This window comes from Colobus angolensis, unplaced genomic scaffold, assembly GCF_000951035.1.
Source record: "Colobus angolensis palliatus isolate OR3802 unplaced genomic scaffold, Cang.pa_1.0 Scaffold38, whole genome shotgun sequence".
NCBI lineage: Eukaryota > Metazoa > Chordata > Mammalia > Primates > Cercopithecidae > Colobus > Colobus angolensis.
In genome coordinates, this window is record NW_012117154.1 from 8374017 (window position 1) to 8397617 (window position 23601).

A 23601-nucleotide genomic window follows, 5' to 3' on the forward strand; every position below is an offset into this window, starting at 1 on the left:
ATCTAGAGGAAATGAGTATTTTCCTGGACATATACAACCTACCAAGATTGAATCAAAAAGAAACAGAAAACCTGAACAGACCAATAATGAGTAACAAGATTGAATCAGTAATAAAACGTCTCCCAGCAAAGAAGAGCTCAGGCCTGAATGGCTTCACTGCCAAATTATACCAAACACACGAAGAACCAACACTAATTCTCCTCAAACTGCTCCAAAAAATTGAAGAGGAGGGAATTCTTCTTAACTCGTTCTATGAGGCCAGCATTACCTTGATACCGAAACCAGACAAAAGCACAGTAAAAAAAGAAAAGTACAGACCAATATCCCTAATGAACATAGATGCAAAACTCCTCAACAAAATACTAGCAAACTGAACCCAGCAGACCGTCGAAAAGATAATACACCATGATCAAGTGGAAATTATCACACAGATGCAAGGGTGATTCGACATACACAAATCAATAAACATGATACATCACATCAACAAAATGAAGGACAGAAAGTATGTGAGCATCTCAATAGATGCAGGAAAAGCATTTGACAAAATTCAATATCCTTCATGATAAAAATTCTCAACAGACCACGCACAGAAGAAACATACCTCAAAATAATAAAGGCCATGTATGACAAGCCCACAACTAACATCATATTAAATGGAAAAAAGCTGAAAGCCTTTCTTCTACGAACTGAATGAGACAAGGATGCATTTTTTGTTTTCAGTTTTCATCTTGTTTATTCAGTTTGCTCCGAGGGCAAAATCAACAGTAGTAGAGATCACAAACGTTATTTTGATTGGCCTCACAAGTCTGATCAGTAAAACCTGAAAAACGGAAAATATTACATGAGTTGCAAAGAAAGCAATCCTGGAGTTCACTAGCGTGATAGCAAGTGGAAAGAATATAAATGCAACAGGTGTTCACATTTAGAACAGTACTTGTAAACCTGCTCATTTCTAGACAATGCTGGGACCCTTGTTGCAAACCCTTCATCTATCACTGCTGATTTCCTTGACAAGAAATATGACTTTACGAAAATCTTCCTAGACCTTACTCTGGCTGCATTTGAGTGGTTCCTATGCCTACGACGCTGGCATGTGCTGTCAAGATTTCCACTGCTTTGTTTCTAGGGTCATTCGGGCTTCCTTCAGCCAGTCCTGTGCCACTTGTCTGGATTCCCCCTTCAGCTGACTGACAAACTTTGCTGCTAGCTCTAGATCACCATGCTCAATGCAACAGGAGGCGAATGACAGTAATTTAAACGTGTTTATATCCTCAGGTCAGAACTCCGGGGGCCGATTCAGTTGCTGAGGCAGGAATAGAAGCAGGGACTGTAGGTAGGAGAGGAAGTACTGACACAAGCTATTGCTGGTTTCATCAATCATTCCTACCCTTTGGGCCAGTTTTTGAACAGTATAAAAGCAGGCTCTAAGAGTCTCTTCACTGTACACCCCATGGGTCAGGGACTCTGGAGGGATGGCTGTGGTTAAAGCTTAGATAAATTCATTATCAGAACAGTTGGCTTTGATGGCCTCAACTGCCCTACCCAGTGGGACAGTAGGCGTTTCTGCAGATGAGGTCTTCACGCTGTACTTTAATGCCTTCACTGAAAGCCAAGGTTGGTAGGATTTTCTGGCTTCCTCTTCAGCAACTGCATGACTCTGAACAGCCTGTTCAATTCCTCTGAGTCTGGCATAGGCAGTGTTTATATCCAGAGTAAAGTTGTCAACTTGCTCTTGACTGAGACGACAAAACTGTAATTCTTGTTCCGAGAGTTTCTCAGACAGGTTCTGCTCAAATTCACACTTCAGTTCCTGTTCTTGTACCCTAAGGACAACTCGCAAGTGATCAGTGTGGGCAGCCGCCTATCAGTGAAGCTGGGTTCTCATTTCATTCTCCATGGCGTCTCTGACTTCCTCTATCTTTCTGTCCTATTCAGCCTGCATTTTACTTCTGCGATGTTGTAATGCTTTTGCTACTGCAGAGTCAAATGCCTGCTTTTCTTCCAGCTTTTGTTTCTCTGAGGCTAATGTAATGTGCTGCTTTTCTGTGGCCTTCTGTTCTGCTAGCTCTCTGTTCAGCTGGTCGATGTGACGACGTGCATAAGCAATCAGGGAGTTCAGATCATCAGCAGAGAGCTTGTCAGCTAGGTCAGAAACACTCATTCCTCTCCACCCAGGAAGGACTTCTAGAGTAATGAAGTCATCCCAAGCTTGGACCACCAGCTCATGATACTGAGATACAACCTTAGCCTCAAATTGAGCTGCTTGGACCTTTATGATCACATTATCCAGATCAACTATGGTGTTGTGAAGTTTATATGAGGCTTGGCCCCAGCAACCTCTTCTTTCTTTGCATTTTCTGTCACACTTTTCATCTTCTCTAACTCTTCTTTGGCTTGGAGAAGGGCATCAGCAGCTTCCTCTACTGCCTTTCTGCATTCTTGCAATGCACTCTACACTGTGTGCCACTTGGCAGACTTCTTCTTGCCCTCAATCTCAGAACTGTCCATGGCAGCTTTCAATATGTTGGAGTGTGCATTGACAGCCTGGACCACAGTGTTCTGAGCTGAAATAGCCTGCAAAGTGACACTTGGAGTTTGCCTCAGAGCATCTTCTAAGCTCTTGGCTAGAGACTCAATTTTAACTTGTTCTTGTTTTTCCTGTTGTGCAAGGCAAGCTACAACTTCTTCAGGTGCTCGTTCCCTTACAGAAGATGAGGATGCTTCTTCTGAAAGTGGGGGTGTGGGTTTTCCTTCACCAATTTCAGGGTGATTAGTTTTTAAAGATTCCTCATGCCGAACCCCAGGGACCAACAGCGTATCACCTGCTGTTGCTGAAGCTGGAGCATCTCCCTTTTGCTTTTGGAGTTGTGAGCCAGGCTATTTAGACTTCTTTGTTACTTCTGATACACTAGAGATTTTTGGTGGACCAGACTGAATCGATTTCTTTGGCAATGGAACATTATAAGGTGCGGAACCAAGAACGATCTCGAAGAGTTTGTCTGAGTAAGGTATGGTTTTCTCCACACTTTCCCGGAAATGGGACTCCCATTTGGCACACAGGATAGTGCCTCCAATACCTCCACCAACAAAGAAGAGGCCAGCTCCAGCAATTCTGCCAGTAGTCAACCCAGAGCTGCCTGAAATAGAGTATCCGTGGCATGTTCGCAATGGACGGAGGACAAACTTCCCACAGAGACAACTCTGGGCAGCGGTGGTCACACCTGATAACTGACAGGCCCACAGCATCTCTGTCGAACAGATGGTGCTGCTGGTGGACGCAGGAGCTGCCATAGCGGCATGAGTAAGGGGAGGCGTGCGTGCATATGTAAGGGATGCCTATTTTAATCACTCCTATTGACATGGTTTGGATCTATGTCCCCACCCAAATCTCATATTTAATTGTAATCCCCAGTGCTAGAGGTGGGGCCGGGTGGGAGGTGATTGGATCACGAGGGCCATTTCTCATGAACGGTTTAGCACTGTCCCTGTTGGCGGTGTTGTCATAATAGTGAGTTCTCGTGAGATCTGGTTGTTTAAAAGTGTGTGGCACCGCTCCAGACATGTGAAGCATTGGTGCCCCTTTTGCCTTCTGCCATGATTGTAAGCTTCCTGAGGCTGCCCCAGAAGCGGAAGCCTCTGTGGTTCCTGTATAGCCTGCAGAACTATGAGCCAGTTAAACCTCTTTTCTTTATAAATTACCCAGTCTCAGGTATATCTTTATAGCAATGTAAGAATGGACTAATACACCTATTCAACAACATAGTACTGGAAGCCCAAGCCAGTGCAATCAGGTAAGATATAGAAATAAAAGCCATCCCAATTGGAAGAGAGGAAGTCAAATGGTCCTTCTTAGCCCATGACATGATTTTATACTTAGGAAAACCTAAAGACTCCACCAAAAATCTCTTAGAACTGATAAACAAATTCAGTAAAGTTGCAGGATACAAAATCAACATATAAAAATCAATAGTGTTTTGATACACCAATGACAAACTAGTTGACAAAGTAAGCCAAAAGGCAATCCATGAAGGCTAAAACAACTCTATTTTGGATGCTAATCTGCCACATGGACTTCTAGTTAACCTGTTCTGGGAAGGCCTCTAAGATTTCCAGTTTAATCTACTGTTCGTTGTATAAGAGCACATACTATAAATCTTGCTTCAAAACAACCTTGATGTTATTGTACTTCAATTGATTACAGAGCCCTTCTAAATCATGTATGCCCTTTCCTTATGGTATATAAGCCTTGGGTGTGGATGGGGTAATGGCACAGGGATCTGCCAACTTATCTTACCACCACCCGAGTCACAGACATGGCTTCTGTTTTAAGACCTTATTAAATGTTTCTTTCTGAGAAACTGGATCTGTCAGCCTCTTTCTGTGGCCTCTCAGCTTCCTTGAACTTTGGGGGTAGGTTTACACAGACCTGCCCACCATGGAACACAATCTCATTCACAATAGCTATTTTAAAAATAAAATACCTGGCAATAAATATAACCAAGGATGTGAAAGACCTCTGCAAGGAAAACTACAAAACACTGATAAAATAAATTGAAGAAGACACAAACAAATGGAAAGACATTCCATGTTCATGGATCAGAAGAAATGACATTGTTAGAATGATCATACTACCCAAAGCAATCAACAGACTCAATGCAATCTCTATCAAAATGCCAATGACATGTTTCACAGAAGTAGAAAAAACAGTCCTAAAACTCATATGGAACCAAAAAAAAAAAAAAACCTGTAGGCATCACACCACTTGACTTCAAAATATATTACAAGGCTAAACAGCATAGAATTGGTATAAAACCAGACACATAGATCAATGGAACAGAATAGAGAACCCAGAAACAAATCCATATATTTATAGCCAATTGATTTTCAACAAAGGTGCCAAGAATGTACAATACAGAAAGGACACCCCCTTCAATAAATGGTGCTGGGAAAACTGGATAGCCACATGCCGAAGAATGAAACTGGATCCCTACCTCTCATCATACACAAAAATCAACACAAGATGGATCAAAACCTTAAACATAAGACTGAAAACCATAAAGTTACTAGAAGAAAACATAAATGTGCTCCAGGACATTGGTCTAGGCGAACAGTTTATAGCTAAGACTACAAAAACACAGGCAACAAAAACCAAAATAGACGAATGAGATTATATTAAACTGAAAAGCTCTGCACAGCAAAGGGAACAATCAACAGAGTGAAGAGACAACCTGTTTAATGGCAGAAAATATTTGTAAACTATGCATCTGAAAAGTGACCAATATCCAGAATATGTAAGGAACTCAAACAACTCAACAACAACAACAACAACAAAACAAATAATTCCGTTAATAAATGGTCAAAGCACCTGAATAGGCATTTCCCAAAAGAAGACATACAAATGGCCAACATTTGTATGGTATGCAAAAAAAAAAAAAAAAAAACTCAACATCACTAATCATCAGGGAACTGAAGTCAAAACTAGAAATGAGATAACATCATCTTACCCCAATTAGAATGGCTGTTATCAAAAAGACAAAAAATAACAGATGCCAGTAAAGTTGTGGAGAAAAGAGAACTCATACATCATTTGTGGAAGTGTAAACTAGTACAGCCATTATCAAAAACAGTATAGAGATTTCTCAGAAAACTAAAATAAAACTACCATACTATCCAGCAATCCTGCTACTGTTTATTCAAAGGATAGGGAATTGGCATATCAAAAAGATACCTGCAACCCCATGTTTATTGCAGCACTATTCACAATAGCAAAGATACATATTCAACCTAAGTCTCTATCAATAAATAAATGAATCAAGATACTGTGGTATATACTCACAATGGAATCTTATTCGGCTATATAAAAGAATGAAGTCCTGCCATTTGCAGCAATATGGATGGAACCGAAGGTCACTGAAGACAAATATTACATGTTCTCACTCACATGTGGGAGTTTACAAAGTTGATCTCGTGGAAGTAGAGAGTAGAATGATATTACCAGAGGTGAAGAGGGGGTGTGTGTTAGAGGGGAAGTGAGTTTGGTTAATGGGTACAAACATGCAGTTACACAGAAAGAATAAGTTCTAATATTTGATATCAGCATAGGGTGACTACAGTTAACCATGTATTGTATGTCTCACATCAGCTGGAAGAGAGACTGTAAAATGTTCTCAACACAGAGAAATGATAGACAAGGTGATGAATATCCTGATTTCATCGTTACATATCCTCTGTGTGTAAAGTATCACATATACCCCATAAATACGTAAAGATATTATGTATCAATTTTTAAAAAGTGCCATATGTGGACCAGTGATGGGAGTGTGAGCTGCAGAACTAATCCAGTTCTGTAAATCCGAGATCCTCCGCGACCTGGGAAACAGGATGTTCACCAACCACATGGGAAAACCCGATCCTCAGTGCTCTGAGGCTTTGGCCATCAATGCAGGGCTTGCTGGTCTGGAGCAGCAGTGGACAGACAGTGGGGAAGACCACTCACTCCACCACAGGAGGGTAAGTCACTGCTGTGGCCCCTGGTCACGTTGGCCAGGTGCTGTGGCCACTGCACCTGGGCCCCGGGAGTCTTGGGCGAGACCACATGGGCATCTTTAGCTGCGCCCTCCACCCGGGACACCACCTTCTGATGAGGACTGTGTGAAGGGATCACTGAAGAGGGTTTAGCAGCAAATACTATGTAATCAGCAGCATAGACAGCAGGGAAATAAAAAAGAAAGACCAGAAACGCAGAGCTGCATAGGGAAAGCTGGTTTATTTGGCTCTCATGGAGTCAGAGAATGACTCTGGGACCCCGGACTTCCCTGGGGGGATGGGCAAGGTCAGCAAGGGCTCCAGATCATTCTGTCATATTCTCGATCCAGAATTCACAGGGTTCACTGAGCATGCTTTTCACCGGCCCCATGTGCAGAAGACCAACTGAGGACTCATCCTGGGAGTGTACAGGTGTGGCCTCATCTGCACTGGGAGCAGCGGGTCTGGAGATTCGTGGTCAGCAGCAGGAAGGGATGCCGCAGGAGATGGGTCTGCAGAGGACGCTGGTGTAGGAGGGCTGGCAGCACCCGGAGGACTGGCAGGAGAGAGCCGCATAAACAACGGGCCTGCAGCTCACAGGCACGCACAGGGAAGACTGGCAGGAGGGGGCCGCATACACAACGGGCCTGCAGCTCACAGGCATGCACATGGAAGACTGGCAGCTCACAGGCACACACACGGCTGGCTTGAAGCTCACGGGCACACACACGGAGGACTGGCAGCCCACAGGCACGCAGCAGGATGCCTGGCAGGAGCTGGGCACGCAGCAGGCTGGCTGGCAGCCTGAGGAGCAGCTGGTGTGGCACATGGTGGCGTGTGACTGGATAAGGTCGAGGCAGAGGGCAGTGATGTCTGGGGACAGCTTCCCTGGGCAGCCTTTATACCTGGACCCAGGCGTCCCCACAGCACAGAAGCGCACACCTGTTGTCTTCCTTGTTTTTCTTCCTCAAGGCTGTTTTCTGGAGCTCAGTTTTCTGTTGTAGATGCTCATGTTTTTTATTTGGCCCTTTGTTTCATGACTAATTGCACCTTCTTCAAGCTCTTGTTACATTTGGAACCTGCCCAAATTTATTGTGATGCACAGGCAGTTTTAGCTCCACCTGCCTGATATCTGCCTCCCTTCATTAGTTCCACACTGAAGCAGACATGAGCGGTACACAAAAAACCTCCTTGAACCACAACTTCTGTTGCATCAACCAGAAACTTTGGGGAAGAGACCAGAACTGAATATAGACAATGTAATCACACTGGGAAACCTGCTGGAGTGAGTGATGCAAAACTGGCTACTCTATCAACCATACAGTTGAGATTTAGGAGACGCTCGTTTTCAGGCAGCGGTTAACCAGCAGTGCAGACTGTGATTCCTGAGGGAGAAGAAACTTAGGAGATAAACTCCCACTTCCCAGCTCTCTGCTGGGGCAGGCTTCCAAAATGCAGTGTCACCAGCTGGAGTTTGAGCACAATACAATGGTCCAATTCTGCCGAGGAGGAAGGGGCCGGTGCTCATGCAGTTAAGCCCTGGAGTCCGAGGAGGAGAGAAGCAGAAAGAAGGATCCATCCGTGTGCAGGGCAGGCCCCGCAGTGTGGGAGTTGACTGTGAATCTGTGGGATGGGGCAGGACTGTGTATTCCCAGGGCAAGACCACCACAGGCTCCCCAGAGAGAAGTTGCTGGAGGATTAAGAGTGGAGCCCCCACTCCAGCCCCCACACCGACATCCAGCCGAGACCGCCTATAGCCTGGCACCAAATAAGTAAGGACCACAGACTAGAGTGAGACCCCCCCCAGGCCAGCCCGAACAAAGCCTAAACCAGTTCAGAACAGGATTTTTAGGGAAGAGAGTTTGGAATGTGAGTCCCACCAAGATACAGAGTGCTCCAAGTTGTAGATGCTTCCCAGAGATCCACCCTAGCAAAGTGTTAAACAAAAACTGCACAAGATTAAGGTCATTCTCCTATAACTGACTGCTAGAACAAAAATCAGAAACAGGATACAGCTCAGAGTCTGTGAATGTATTATTATAATACCTCATACACAGTCAAAGCCATCAGATATTGGCCAGACACAGTTGTTTATGCCTGTAATCCCAGCACTTTGGGAGGCTAAGATGGGAAGATTGAGGCCAGGAGTTTGAGGCCAACCTGGGCAACATAGTGAGACTCTGTCTCTACAAAAAAAATGGTTAAAAATTAGCCAGACACAGTGGCATATGCTTGTGGTCCCAGCTACACGGTAGGTTGAGGCAGGAGGGTCTATTAAACCTGGGAGGTTGAGGCTGCAATGAGTTACGATCACACCACTGCACTCCAGTCAGGGCAACAGAGCAAGACCCTGTCTCAAAAAACAAATCAATCATCAGACATTAAAAGATATAGGAAAATTTAATTCGCTGTTAAAAAAAAAAAAGAAAGAAAGAAAGAAACCTGAGATGGTCTAGATATTGGACATGGCAAATGATGACTGTAAGCCACTAATATAAACATATTCCAAAAAATCCAAGAAACCTTTTCTTTTTTTTTTTTTTTTTTTTGAGACGGAGTCTCGCTCTATCGCCCGGGCTGGAGTGCAGTGGCCGGATCTCAGCTCACTGCAAGCTCCGCCTCCCGGGTTTACACCATTCTCCTGCCTCAGCCTCCCGAGTAGCTGGGACTACAGGCGCCCGCCACCTCACCCGGCTAGTTTTTTTTTTTGTATTTTTTAATAGAGATGGGGTTTCACAGTGTTAGCCAGGATGGTCTCGATCTCCTGACCTCGTGATCCGCCCGTCTCGGCCTCCCAAAGTGCTGGGATTACAGGCTTGAGCCATCGCGCCCGGCCAGAAACCTTTTCAAATAATTAAAGGAAAACATTGTCTTCATGAATGGATAAATAGGGAATCTCAGTGGAGTAATTGAAATTATTTTTTAAAATGGGAATCCTAGAACTGAAAAGTACAATAGTTAAAAATTTTAAATATATCAAATGTGACTTCAAAAATCAACAACATCCAAATCCAGGAATCTCAGAAAACCCCCAGTAGGATAAATAGGAAGAAAACCACATCCAGGCACATAATAAAGTGGTGAAAACAAAAAATGAAGACAAAATCTCAAAAGCAGTGACAGGAAGACACTTTACATGCAAAGGAACAAGGGTTAAAAAAACACCCTGGTTTCTCATCAGAAACAATGGAGCCATAACTGTAAAATACCGAGCAACAAAAACTGGCAACCCAGAACTCTACATCTATGAAGAACGTGCTTCAAAACTGAGATTGAGGCCGGGCCAGGTACTGTGGCTCACACCTCTAATCCCAGCACTTTGAAGGCCAAGGCAAGAGGATCACTTGAGCCCAGGAGTTGTAGACCAGCCTGGGCAACAAGCAAGACCTCATCTCTACAAAAAATTTAAAAATTAGCTAGGTGTGGCGGTGTGCACCTGTAGTCCCAACTATTCGGGAGGATGAGGCAGGAGGATGGCTTGAGCCCCGGAGTTCGAAGCTGCAGAGAGCTATGACTGCACCATCACACTTCAGCCTCAGTGACAGAGGGAGAAGGGTCTCAAAAAATCCCAGAAACTGAGATTGAAGTGAAAACGTGTTCAGCAGAGCAAAAGCTGGGAGAAATCCTCCCTTGCAGATGTGCGCTGCAGGCAACGTGCACGGATGTGCTTTAGGTTGACTAGGACGAGGCCAGTGGACCCTGACCTGCAGGAAGGAGTAGAGGGCGTGGGGGAAGGTAAAGGAGCAGGTAAATATCAAAGACGCGTCCTCGTTCTTCTGCAATCGACTCGTAAGACAACTAACCTTTAAAATGGGTTACTTGGTGACTAGGTCGCGTAAGAACATATGGTCACCATGGCTGCCCCAATTCTCTTGGTTTTTAAGGGTGATTTTGAACTATAGCAGTGAAAGGAGTTGCCTGTGACAGGACTGAACTTGTGGCCTCACCCGGCTTGTCCCTAGGCCTTAAGGTCACTCCCACCACATGGCCACCGATCAGCTCTGGGTCCGTAGACTTGTAAGTTCTGTCCACAGCTCTGAGATCCCACTTGGTCTTCAGCCTGGGAGGGGATTTCATTAACGTGGTGTCTGAGTTGTCCAAAGGCTCCATGGCAGGAATCGCCTGTACCCACCACCAGCAGGCACAGGAGCAGAGGGTGCCCCTGGGAGCTGCCTGGGAGGGAGGGAGTAGCTCCGCCCTGAGAGACGGCTCATCCCCCTACCGTGTGACACCACCGTAGAAGAAAGCGCGGTGGCCAATCCGTCAAGAGAACAGAGCTGGAGTGTGAGGAGGAACGTGCCCATCCACACTCCTGGCCGCTGCTTCCCAAGTGCAGGAGCATCCTGGAATGTCACGCCAACTCCTCACTCTCCCCCACGCTGCCTCTGCAGGGGTGAGACTGATCAGACCCTCAGCGTGGGAGAGGAACCAGACTTGAGTAGCTCAGGCCCCCTCCGTGATGGGTCCTCCTGGGCTCCGTCTGCAGAGGAGGTGGCCTGTGGCCACTAGTGCTTCTCGTGTGAAGTGGGCACTTCTGAGGTGTGGTGTCAGGAAGCTCACTGTGGTCACACGCCTGAGCCGTGCTCTGCAGAGGCCGACGTGGCTGATGTTTTCATCCATCTTCTCTGTCCCAGCTGGTTCAGGACTTCGGGATGAGTCACGTATTGAACCCTTAGCCCAATATAATTTGGCACAGTGGTAGCGACCACGGATTCCAGAGTGAAACTAAGCAGTCCAGATCCCTGCGTCTCTGCAGTGGCGCGGACACGCACCCATCATGCAAATGATCTAGGACTTGCATGATCTGTAAAATGGGGTATCGGCCACCCCGAATGCTAGCAAAGATGAATGAGATAACCCTGTAAGATGCCAATCACAACCTGGCACAGCGCTAGAGCTCTGTGCATTATTGTTCCCCCAATAATCACCATTATTATTCCACAATATGGAGCCCAGGAGCTTGGCTCTCGTTACTCGGGAAGACCCTGATGATGACTGAGCTTCTCAGTCGAAACGGGCCCCTGGTGCAGTGAGTGTGACTGTGCTTGTGTGAGTTCCAGATGGCATTTACAACGGGGGGACCTTGAACATCCATGAGGCGGGCCCCTGGCCTCAATGACAGCCCTTCACCAGCTACCCCCGGCTCTGTTTCCAGGAAACACATGGTCTGCTGAGTCGTGGGAGCCCCCACCTCAGAGTTTCCTGAACTGAGTAACCTCAACAAGAAAACCCAGAGAGATCAACAGGAGAGGGCAGAGGAGGAGACACCAGGGGGCTTGCTGCCTGGACAACTGTGGCCCGCCCTGGCTCCATGCTGCGTCCCCACCACCTGCTGCCCACCCAGGGCTGTGGGACCTCCTGCTGCCACCTGGCCACCACCACCCCCGCCCCCACCGTGCAGCTCTGCTGTGCCGGCCCCTGTGTGAGGTGTCTACTTCCTGCCAGCTGGCCTGCCGCATGCTCAGGTCAGGCCTGTGTGTGGCCACCTCCTGCCGGTCCTCCAGGTGCTGCCGGCCCTCCTGCCCCTTCCCTGGCCTGCAGACCTGCCACACCGGCCTGCTGCTGAGGGATTATCCTGCTAATCAGCTCTCTGCTATTGTTTACCAAAAGCCTTTCCCTTTGTCCCATTATCAGAATCCCCCTGCACTTCTCAGTCCCCAGTGACGAATCCATCTCCCGCCGTGGCTGGAATTTCCCCTGAACGTTCTTGTCCAGGAAGGCTTGGTTCCCTATCAAACATAAGTCTCTCTGCTCCTCAACACTGGGTCTTTTTAAAAATTTCCCTGAAGCTGTTTCTCACTGTCCTTTGCCTTCCTGACCACGACGATGTCCGCGCGGGGTCCTGTCCTTGGTCACTGCTCAGAGGTGGAGCTTGACCTGGGATGTCAGGAAGCCGCTCTGGGAAAAGCTGTGGCTGAAACTGCTGAGTCCAAAGGGGATGTTTCCTTCCCAGTGGTTTCCGATGAGGACCTCTCGCCAGGGCTCTTTCGGAGCCTGGAAACCAAGCCTCAGGACAAAGGACTGAAGGAAAGAGGAGGCTGAGCCTGGGGAACCTGGTGGCTGACTTCGGGTGTCAGAAGGGCTTTTCCCCAGCGCGCACTTCCCCAGAGGCTGGACTGGGGCCACTGAGCCAGCGTGACAGGGAAGCAGATTTCAGCTCAACAGGAAGAAGAGTCCCCTAAAAGCCAGGGCTCCCAGTGACACACTTGGCTCCTGGTGATTACTCAGCTTCTGGGTGCTGAGGGCTCTGAACGGCAGGCACACTTCTACTATATCATGCCAGACAAAACCGGAATGGCCCACGTGTCCGTCAGCTGGTGGATGGACAAACAGCCTGACGCAGCAGTACAGTGCAATCCACACCAGCACTGAGGGCGGCATTCTTACGCACAATGGCAACAGGAACGCGTCGCAGAAACACCACGCGGGGTGGGAGAGGCCGGCACAGGAGGACTTGCTGTATGACTCCATCTATATGAGTTCCAAAACAAGGAGAACCCGTTTATGCTTTAAAACATTCTCAGCAGTGGCCATCTCTGGGGGATTGGGTAAAATTGACTGGGGAAGGCAGAAGAGTTCTGGAGAGGATGGTCAAGTCCAGGGTCCTGATGGGGTCTGAGAAGCCCACCATCCCCTGGGCCTTGAGGGGGCCTGGGTGACCTGTGTTGATGGATTCTCAAACTTCATCAACTGGTACCCTTGAGCTTTGTCTCATTTCTCATGCAAAACAAATGCTGAACTCGAGTTAACGGCACGTTGCTGAAGTGTGTGAGTGAAGTGCGCGGTTGCTGCGCCTTCTGCAGAGCGTGTGAAATAAGATGTACTGACAGAGGCCGGCTCGGGGGTGAGTATCCCATCAAGCAGAATGAGTGCCGTGCCAGGTGCAGATCCAGGGCCTGGCGCATGGATGCCCACTGTTTAATTTTTACAACTTTTCTGTATGTTTCCATTTTTCATAACAAAATGAAAATAAAGATAGTTTTTAAAAAGTAGTTAAGAAGATGAAAATAGTAAATGTTTTCATAAAAAGTAGAAGCCACACACAGGATCTCTGCTTTGGAGAACTGGGCTACGATCAGAGGGAAGTGGGGTACACTCAGAGAACTGGGGTACCCGGCATTCAAGGAGAATAACGGTGGACCGTGGGTCAGCCAGATGTCCCAGAAGCACCAGGACAGTCACGAGGAAGCCAACACCCAAACACATGGCTGCCCCAGGGCAGGATGGCAGACCCAGCCCACCATTCCCGTTTCTACCTTCTCAAGACCACCACAGGGGAAGGGAAGTGAGTTTACCAAGGATGAGGGACTCCAGCAATGAAAAGGAAAGAGAGGGGTGTGTGTGGACTGCTGGCCAGGGCAGAGGTGGGACCCACCTGCCTGGGAGCCCCACGCAGCTCTGCTTCCCAGCGAGCCCAGCAGAAGGAGAGTGGGGAGGGCTGCAGTGGAGAGGGGGACTGAAGGTGTGAGCACAGCACCCCCTGGCCAGGCCCCCCAAGGCCCTGAGGGGCACCAGGCATAATTCTCTCATGCTGGCCTTGGGCTTCCATCGCTTTTACTCCAAAGTGAGGCTGGCAATGGATGGACCTGCGCCCCAAGCATAGAGCACCAGGCCAACCTCCCCACTTAAGTGGGGGCTCCTCCAGCAGCAAACAGACCACATATACAGCAGGAGAGGAGCCCAGGCAGCCCGGGACCACCCTTGCCCCAGCCAGGAGGGAAACCGGGACCACCCTCACCCCAGCCAGGAGGGAAGCTGGGACCACCCTCATCCCAGCCAGGAGGGAAGCTGGGACCACCCTCGCCCCAGCCAGGAGAGGAGCCAGGACCAGCCCTCACCCTAGCCAGGAGGGAAGCTGGCAGCACAAAAAGCAAGACCAAGATAAACTAACATATCACGGCACCCAGAGGAAACCAATGGTTTAAGGAACTTAAAAAAATCCTAAATACACTCAGACATTCAGGAAGATGTTACATCTATCAAACAAGAACAAGACACTTTGAAAATGAACAATTAGAATAATGATCCCTAAAATGTCGTAGATATTAAACATCTCATTCATATTTAAAATTAAACAGAGAGGCTTAAAGGTGATTATATTAGGGTTCCCTTAGAGGGACAGAACTAATAGAATATATATGTGTGTGTGTGTGTGTGTGTGTGTGTGTGTGTGTGTGTGTGTGTGTGTATGAATATATATGAATAAAATGAATGGAAAAATCCTAGATATGTCCTGTTGAAATTATATAACATCAAAGATAACAAGTGGTTCCCATGAGCTTACAGAAAATCAAACAAACAAAGTCACCCACAAGCAATAAAAATCAGATTAGCATCAGACATCTCATCAGCAACACCGAATGCTATAGGCTCACAGAACAACACTCACAGTGTCCAGGAGGTCAACATTCAGCCCACGCTTCCAAAGATGAGCATGCTCTAAAGAAACAGGTTAAGCAGAAGATTAACAGTTCTTAAGATAAGCAATAAACATGACATCTAATTATTAACCATAAAACTATTAAGTAAGCATATGTGTTTTTCTAAGACTAAGTAGCATGTATTTTATCCTCTGGGTGTGTGGTCATTTGCCTTTCTACATTTTTGTTTGTCTGTTAGTTTATAGAGATGGGGTGGTCTTGCCATGTTACCAGTCTAGCATCAAGCTTCTGGGCTCAAGTGATCCTTCCACCTCAGCCTCTCAAGGAGCTGGGCCTACAGGTATGTACCACCATGCCAGGCTCTTTTCAAAATATTTTAAAGTAGTGGAAATATTTTTTCAATATTTGACCTAGATGTCAAGTCTGTCAAACAGATTAAAACACAGCTTCTCTAATTTAAAGTGGGACGGAGAATCCTGACACCTGTCAGTTTGTCCTCCTCCCCTCCCTTCCCTTCATCTCCCCTCGCCTCCTCTCCCCTTCTCTCCTCTCTCCCCACTTCTCTCTCTCTCCCCGGCTCACCCCCTTACCTAGGTAGCATCTGAGATGTCTCTTAAGACCATGATTTTACAACATTGTTGCTTTGAGTCCCTCTCTCTCTCCAAGCTTCAAGAGATTACGGAATTAGCATGTGCATCATTAGGTGCCAGGGAACAGAGCTGACAGCAAACAATGGCACTCACCCCTATGTCTCTCAGGTAAAACTGTTAACACCGTACCATGTATCAGCCATTACCTACGTCTAACTTTCTCTATAATAAGCTTATTTTTTCAAGAATCCTTATGTCCCCATCCATACACTAAGACCCTAAGAACTGAGAGACAGAATATCAAGGACCTATTTTTCCATATTGTGCCAACTGCAAAAATGCATGAGGACATTATGTATGGATAAAAGACTCAACTCATCAAAGGTATGAGAATTAGAAACATATATGCACCATACAAAGAGTCCCCAACATACATGAAGCAAACATTGACAGAATTCAAGTGAGAAATAGACAGTTCTATAATAGTTGGAGACTTTAGTATTTCATTTTCAATAGTGAACAGAACATCTAGTCAGAAGGTCAATAGGAAATAGAGAACTGAACCCACCATAAACCAGTTACTCACAAAAGACATGTATAGGACACTCCACCCAACAACAGCTTTACTGGTGAATATCACCACACATTTTTTTAAAATTTAACAAAAACCTCCTTAATTTGTGAAAGAAAAAAATAGAAGGACCACTTTCTAACTCACCTGTGAAGCCAACATTATGCTGATACCAAACCCACATAAGACATCAAAAGAAAAGAAAATCACAGACGAACATGCCTTTTAAATACAGTTGCAAAAATTCTCAACAAAATACTAGCAAAGTGATTCCAATAGCATATTAAAAGGATTATATACCATGACCAAGTTGGATTTATCCCAGGAATGCAAAGATAGTTCCAGATTAAAAATAATCAATGTAGTATACCACACGAATAGAATGAAGTGAAAAAAAAAAAAAAAAACATGATCTCAATTAACAAAGAAAAAGCTTTGACAAAGTCCAACACCATTTCATGATTTTAAAACACTCAGAAAACTAGGAATAGAAGGGAATTTCCTCAACATACTAAACAGCATTTATGAAAAACCCACGGCTTGCAACATACTCGACAGTGAAAGACTGAAAGCTTTCCCCCTAAGATTAGGAACAAGACAGGATGTCCCTTTTCACCACCAATATTCAACATTGTACTGGAAGTTCTAGCCAGAGCTATTAAACAAGAAAAATAAATAAATAAATGTCATCGAAATTGGAAAGGAAGAAGTAAAATTATTTCTATTCACAGGTAACATAATTTTGTCTATAGAAAATCCCAAAGAATCCACAAGATAGCTACTAGAGCTTTATTAAAAAATTCACCAAAGTTTCAGAGTACAAGATCAATATACAAAAATCATACATGTTTCTATACACCAGCAATGAACAATCTGAAAAGGAAATAAAGAAAAACAATTCCATTTCAATGGCATCCAAAAGAATAAAATACCTAGTAACAAATATAACGAAGAAGATAAGAGACCTGTACAATAACTATAAAAATTGCTGAAAGAATTAAAGAAGACCTAAATAAATGGAAAGATATCCATGTTCATGGATTAGAAGACTTCATGTTGTTAAAATGGCATTACTACCCAAAGAAATCTACAGATTCAATGCAGTCCTTATCAAAATTCCAAGTCTTTTTTTTTTCCAGAAATGAAAAAGCTGATCTTCAAGCACATACAGATTATAGGAGCTCAGAATAGCCAAAACAATCTTGAAAAAGAGGGACAAAGTTGGAGGATTCACACTTCCTAATTTCAAAACTTACCAGAAAGCTACAGTAATCAAAACAGTGTGGTACTGGCCTAAGAATACAAATATAGACCAATAGAATAGAACTCAAAGTTCAGAAATAAACTCATACATTTATGATCAATTGATTTTCAACAACAGTGTCAAGATAATTCAATGAGAAAAGAATAATCTCTTCAACAAATGGTGCTAGGAAAACTAGATTTCCAGATGGGAAAGAATGAAGTTGGGCCCTTACCTAATATCATATACAAAAATCAACTCAAAATGGATCAATGCCCTAAATATAGTAGCTGAAACCATCAAATCTTAGAAGAAAAGATGGGAGAAATGCTTTATGACCTTGGATTTGACACTGGGTTCTTAGATATTACACAAAAAGCACCAGCAACAAAAGAAAAAATAAATTGAACTTCACTGAAATTTAAAACTTTTTTTGAATCAGAGAACACTATCAAGAAAGTGAAAAGACAATCTACAGAATGAAAGAAAATATTTGCAAATCATACATCTGACTGTGACTCAACAACAAAAAGACAACCCAACTAAAAAATAGGCAAAGGACTGAGTAGATACTTCTCCAGTGAAGGTATGCAAACGGCCAATAAGTACATGAAAAGATGTTCAACAGTATTACTCATTAGGAAAATGGAAATCAAAACCACAATGAGATGCTACTTCACACCTACCAGGATGGCTGTAATTCTTTCTTAAACAAAGGAAAATAACAAGTGTTGACAAAGATGTGGAGAAACTGGAACCCTCATACATTACCAGTGGGAATGTAGAATAGTGCAACCACTATGGAAACATTTTGGCGGTTCCTCAAAAGTTAAACATAGAATTACCACTTGGCTCAGGAAATAAGGAGTACCCAAAAGAACTAAAAATGGGTAAATAAATAAAAAGAGAGAGGCTCAAATAGATCCTTGTATGTCAACATTCTTTGCAGCATTATTCATAACAGCCAAAAGGTATGAATAACCCAAGTATCTACCAACATGGTGCCGTCCCCACAGGAATGTACCAGTCCCAGGGAGGGTCAACAGAGCAGCTATCCCCACCCCAGCCCAGCAGGCAAGTCCATCTCTCAGGGCCCTGATGGGCAAGTGTCAGAGGTGGCAGCAGGGTCACTCGCAGGCACAGCCACCCCCACCGTCCCGCATTTCCCCGTGGAGTTGCCACTCCCTGCCGAGTGGAGGCTTGCTGGATACAGAGTCCAGGCCCCAGACAGAGAGGACAGTTTGCTCCCCCTGCAGCCCAGCCCCTCGGTCCTCACAGGGAGATTCAGAGTCCCAGGGACAAGTGCCCAGGCTCAGCTGCCCAAGCCTCTCCCGCCTCTCCAGCTCCAGAGCAGCCCAGCTTCCTTCTACTGCCCCTACAACTCCCGTGTCTGAAGACTGCTGCCCAGATCATGAATATCCTGAAGTCTTTTTTAACAGAAAATAGATAAAGCTCCAGCCTGGGCAACAGAGTGAAACCTTGTCTCCATTAAAAATAAAAAGGCCAGGCATGTGGCTCAGGCCTTTAGTCCCAGCACTTTGGGAGACCGAGGTGGGAAGATCACTTGAGCCCAGGAGTTTGAGACCAGCCTAGCTAACATAGTGAGACCTTGTCTCTAAAAATACAAAAATCAGCAGGGCATCATGGCACGCGCCTGTGGTCCCAGCTACCCGGGAGGCTGAGGCAGAAGAATCACTTGAGCCGGGAGGCGGAGGCTGCAGTGAGCCGAGATTGTACCACTGCACTCCAGCCTGGGTGACAGAGTAAGACCCTGTCTCAAAAAATTAATTAATTAAAATAAAAAATACATAGCTGGGCATGGTGGCATGAACCTGTCATCCCAGCTCCTCAGGAGGCTGAGGTGGGAGGATCACTTGAGCCTGGGATATCAAGGCTGCAGTGAGTTATGATTGAGCCACTGCACTCTAGCCTGGGTGAGAGTGAAACCCTGTCTCAAAAAAAAAAAAAAAATGAGGAAAGCAAAAGGATGCAGCCGAAAGCCCCTCCCTCCTGATCGCAGCCTCTGACGCAGTGCTGCCTTGCACCTCCCAGAGGAAGCGGCTCCTGGCGACCCCATCTCACTCCCAGCTCCTCCAACACACCGTTCTTCCCTTCCCTCTTCCCGCATCTGGCCAAGAACTGCAGTGCTGAGGTCACTGTCCCTCTGTCCCTCACTCTGCCGGCTGGCCCCTGCTGCACCTGGCCCTGTAACGCCGTCTCCCTGGGCTTCCGGGCTGCGTCTGTCTCAGCTCCTGCGCCCATTCCTCTGCCTTTCCTCTATGTGTATTCCCTCCCTGCCCCGAACCTCCAGGCCTCCATCCAGGTGCCTCCCCTGGGCTCCCAGCCACGCTTACGGCGGCCTCCAGATGTGCCCCAAGACCGAAGGGAAGCTGCACCTGGGCACATCTGAAGCTGAGCTAGCATCTTCCTCCAAACTGCCCTCTCCCCTGACCGGCTGGGGCAGCTGGACTCCACCCCGCCCCCCACCCTGCCACCTTCACCGAGCTGCCAGGTATCTTTAGGGTCTGCCCTGCCTCTCCCCACCACCATTTCTTTAGCTTAGGGTGACTTTGGCCTGATTTGCTCAACAGCTCTGGGCCAGCAGGGCTGTCAACAGCCATGTCCACAGGTGAGAGCCTCCTGGGAGACGACCATGCTTTGAGAGCGCCCCGTGACAACAGAGATTCCTCTACAGAATTTATTTTTGGAAGAAAGCATGCTCTTTGTCCAGGAGAAGATGCTGATTTTGGAGAAAGAGAGGAAGAAGTTGGTGACTTTAGAAGACACTGTGCCTCCCGGTCCAGGGTTCCACCACCATGACGGCTAGAGAGCTAGAGAGCGGGAAGCAAAGGGCCGGCGGCAGAAAGGCTGGGGGCCGTGCTGGGTGCCACGTGTGTTGGGCAGGGAGAGCCATTCCGCTGTCCTTGCTGGGGCCCCTCCTCTGCCGCCCCCCGTGCAGTCTCTCAGCCCATCCCTGCAGTCCCTCCGTGTTGAAGGACCAGAGAGAGGAAGCCAGTCCACACGGGAAGGGCCGAGGGAGCAGAGACCTCCCAGAGCCCCGCCTTGCCAACCAAACAGTACACAGCGAGCAGGGCCTGGAAGCCCCGGGGGGGCCGCGTGAGGCTTTCTATTTTGTTAGAACTTCACGATATCCATGAAGTCAGTGGTTTGAACCTGCCTTGGGGCCGGGCAGTGGGAACTTCATGGTGAAGGAACTCCCGGGGGCCCTGAGGCCTCAGCCCCGCAGCGGTGTCTGGTCAAACCCACTTACAGCAGTGAAACCTTCCACCTCAGGGCATCCCAGGCTTTCCAGGCTTGAGAGGAAATTCAGGCATCACTGTTCAGCTCGATACTGCCTCGTGGCCGATAAAAACAGTGGCTGACCTTCAGGAGGCCTTCGTGACCTGTTTTGAACCACATAATCCTCACGTGGCCCTGTGGGGTGGGTGGACCATGACCCGTCTTGCAGAAGAGGAGACCGCAGCCCACAGGGTGATCTTCCAAGGCCGCGCAAGCCAAGTGAGGGGTGAGAGGTGGACAGAGGCAGAAACCAACAGAACACCGGGAAAGAAGGTGTGGTGGCGAAATGATCCTCCCCCAGACGATGTCCCCACCCTCATCCCTAGAAGCTGTGAATCTGCCCTTATAGTGAGAAAAAGCACTTTGCAGATTGACTACCGGTTGCTGATTAGGATCCTTGAACATTTTTTAACTGGGCACATCATCGTTGTACATATCCATGCGGTGCCCGGTGATGCTTCCATAGGGACAGCGTGGAGTGGTCAGGTCGGGGAGCCCAGAGCTCCCATCACCTCAAACACAGACTGTTTCTGTGGCGAACACTCGATACCTTCCTTCCAGCGACGAGAAACCATATATTCTTGCTGATTTACAGTCATCCCACAGTGCTATCTAGAAGAGCAGTCCCCAACCTTTATGGCACCAGGGACCAGTTTTGCGGAAGACGACTTTTCCACAGACCAGGGAGGGGATGGTTTAGGGATGATTCAAGCGCATTACATTTATTGTGCCCTTTATTTCCATTATCACATTATAATATATAGTGAAATAATTATACAACTCACCACCCTGTGGAATCAGTGGGAGCCTGCGCTTGTTTTCCTGCAACTAGACGGTCCCATCAGGGGGTGAGGGGAGACGGTGGCAGATCATCAGACATTAGATTCTCATAAGGAGCAACCTTGACCCCTCACACGCACAGTTCACAGCAGGGCTCATGCTCCTCTGAGAATCCAGTGCTGCCACCGATCTGGCAGGAGGCGGAGCTCAGGCGGTAATGCTCACTCGCCTGCCACTCCCCTCCAGCTGTGCAGCCCAATTCCCAACAGGCCATGGCCGTAGTGGTCCCCGGTACCAGGGTTGGGACCCCCTGCTATAGAATACTAGAACGTTTCCCTCCTGACCAGCTGCAATTCCGTGTCCTTCAACAAGTCTCTCCCTATCCTCCCTGCCCTGTCCTTCCAGCCTCCAGCACCTCCTGCCCTGTTTTCCTTCTGCGAGATCCATGTTCCCCGTCTTCTATCTCTGAGCCAAGTTCAGAGCCCTGAGATATGAGATGATCCTGCCTTAGCCAGGGAGACCCTAGTGTCATCACACATGTTCCTGTGAGCGGGAGGCAGAGAAACTTCACCCGGGAGAGGCAGCGCCCGTGTGAGCACAGGGGCGGAGACAGAAGCGATGCAGGCAGAGGCCACCATCCACCCCACAGAGCAAAAGCTGGAAGAGGAACAAAGGGGCCTCCCTGAGCCTCTGGTGGGGAGACAGCTCTGCAGACTCCTCGCTCGCTCTCAGTGACACGGCTCCCAGGCATCTGGCCTCCAGAATAACAGAATACATTTCTGTTTTTTAAACCATCAAGTTAGTGATGATTTATTATAGCAGCCACGAGAAACTGTGCAAGTGTATGTGAAGCATTGTATGATCGACGTAACTTTCACAATTTCCAGGTGTTCTGGTTTAAAATGTCTTTGAGACGACAGTAATAATGAAATAGCAATCGCGAAATAGAGCCCCAGCCTTCTAATGGGTCAGGTCTGGCCCCTTCAATCCCTGGCAGACGAAGGTGCTCTCAGTCTTCAAGGACCTGACAGCCTCGCCTCCTTGCAGGGCCCCCCTGCCTCAGGCTCCCACCCTGCAGTGGCTGTGGTGCTCCAGCTGCCCCTGTGTGCCCCACAGGCACCTGCTGCCTGCCACAGTGCAGTCTCCTCGCTCCCTGCCTGCCCACAGGTGGCTGTCTCTGTCCTGCCAGCCCAGGGCCTGGGCAGCCTGAGTGCGATGGTGCCTGCCCATTGCCTCCTTGAGAGTGGACACCACAACTTTCATTTCTGGCAGAGCATCAGCCACTGTCTTCTGACCACCAGTGAGCAGCCCTGGAGTTGTCCAAGGGCCCGTGGACAGACAACTCAGCTTGGCCCCCAGGAAAGGTGCACTGGGCATGAGAGTCTGTGCTCACGCACAACGTGGCAGAAGAAGATGCAGAAGCATCTTCCTTGGCGGGCAGCAGGGGCTTAAGCCCACGAGGCCTCCAGAGCCCCCGGCCTGCGACGTGCAGCGCGGCCACACACCTGGCTGAGCCCCTGCTGGGCCCGCACCACAGGCGCTGTGAGCAGGTATGGCTGGAAGGGACTCACACCTCCGTGTGACGGCCGCTGCTGAGCTGTATGCCAGCCCACCTGGTCGCCTGCCCACAAACACAGTCCCACCACCTGGAGCCCACGTGTCTCAACTGGCAGAAAAATCGCGTGGGCTGCGGGTACCCCAGGCAGCACACAGACATCCAGGGCGCAGCCTGAGGCAGGAACAGTGGGCCGCAGTCACGGGCAGAGCTGGGCCTGGAATCACCACCCTCCCTTCACCCGCAGAGACCTGGCGACAAACACAAACGGAAAGGGGCTCCAGGCCCCAGAGCGGGTCTCAAGCATGAGCCATTCCATGAGCTCAGAGTCCAAGTCACCCTGTCATTGGGTCTCCCAAGATGAGAGCCCGGCAACCAAGGGTTCAAACTCCAGAGCGTGATCCTCTCTACCCACTCAGAAGGCCCAGTCAGGACCTGCCAGCCCAGACCCAGCGCAGCCAGGGCTTTTATGAAGGGGGGAGCCTCTCCAGCTAAAATAAAACAGCCCTGATGAGGGGTTCCCAAGAACTGGCTCCAAACACCAACAAGGAAAGAGGAACACTGAGAAGCCTCTTGCTAAGACAACACCCAACACATAGGGATATAAAAGCTCCCAGCCCTGAGCGCCTCACACTCCCTCCCCCACTCCCTCCCCC

At 47.8% G+C, this 23601-nt stretch overlaps 2 protein-coding genes and 1 pseudogene across 3 annotated transcripts in view; 1 reads left to right on the forward strand and 2 right to left on the reverse strand.

Annotated features, from left to right (window-relative positions):
• Positions 1 to 1046: 1046 nt before the first annotated feature.
• LOC105520417 lies at positions 1047 to 3246 on the reverse strand (annotated as a pseudogene).
• Positions 3247 to 7003: 3757 nt separating this feature from the next.
• Positions 7004 to 7354, reverse strand: LOC105520416 (keratin-associated protein 12-1). 2 transcript variants are annotated; one of them, XM_011954143.1, is made up of 2 exons: positions 7280 to 7354; positions 7004 to 7231 (listed from the first exon to the last, which is right to left on the reverse strand). In XM_011954143.1, exons 1-2 carry the CDS (start codon positions 7352 to 7354, stop codon positions 7004 to 7006), a joined length of 303 nt encoding a protein of 100 aa, XP_011809533.1. The 2 variants fall into 2 exon arrangements, with proteins under 2 accessions (XP_011809533.1, XP_011809532.1); XM_011954142.1 differs by having other exon boundaries at positions 7004 to 7081; positions 7130 to 7354.
• Positions 7355 to 22942: 15588 nt separating this feature from the next.
• The window catches only part of LOC105520482 (keratin-associated protein 10-12), a 1799-nt gene continuing 1140 nt past the window's right edge, over positions 22943 to 23601 (forward strand). The window contains 1 exon segment of the mRNA XM_011954233.1: positions 22943 to 23133. Within this exon segment, the coding sequence (XP_011809623.1) occupies positions 22943 to 23133 (191 nt within the window).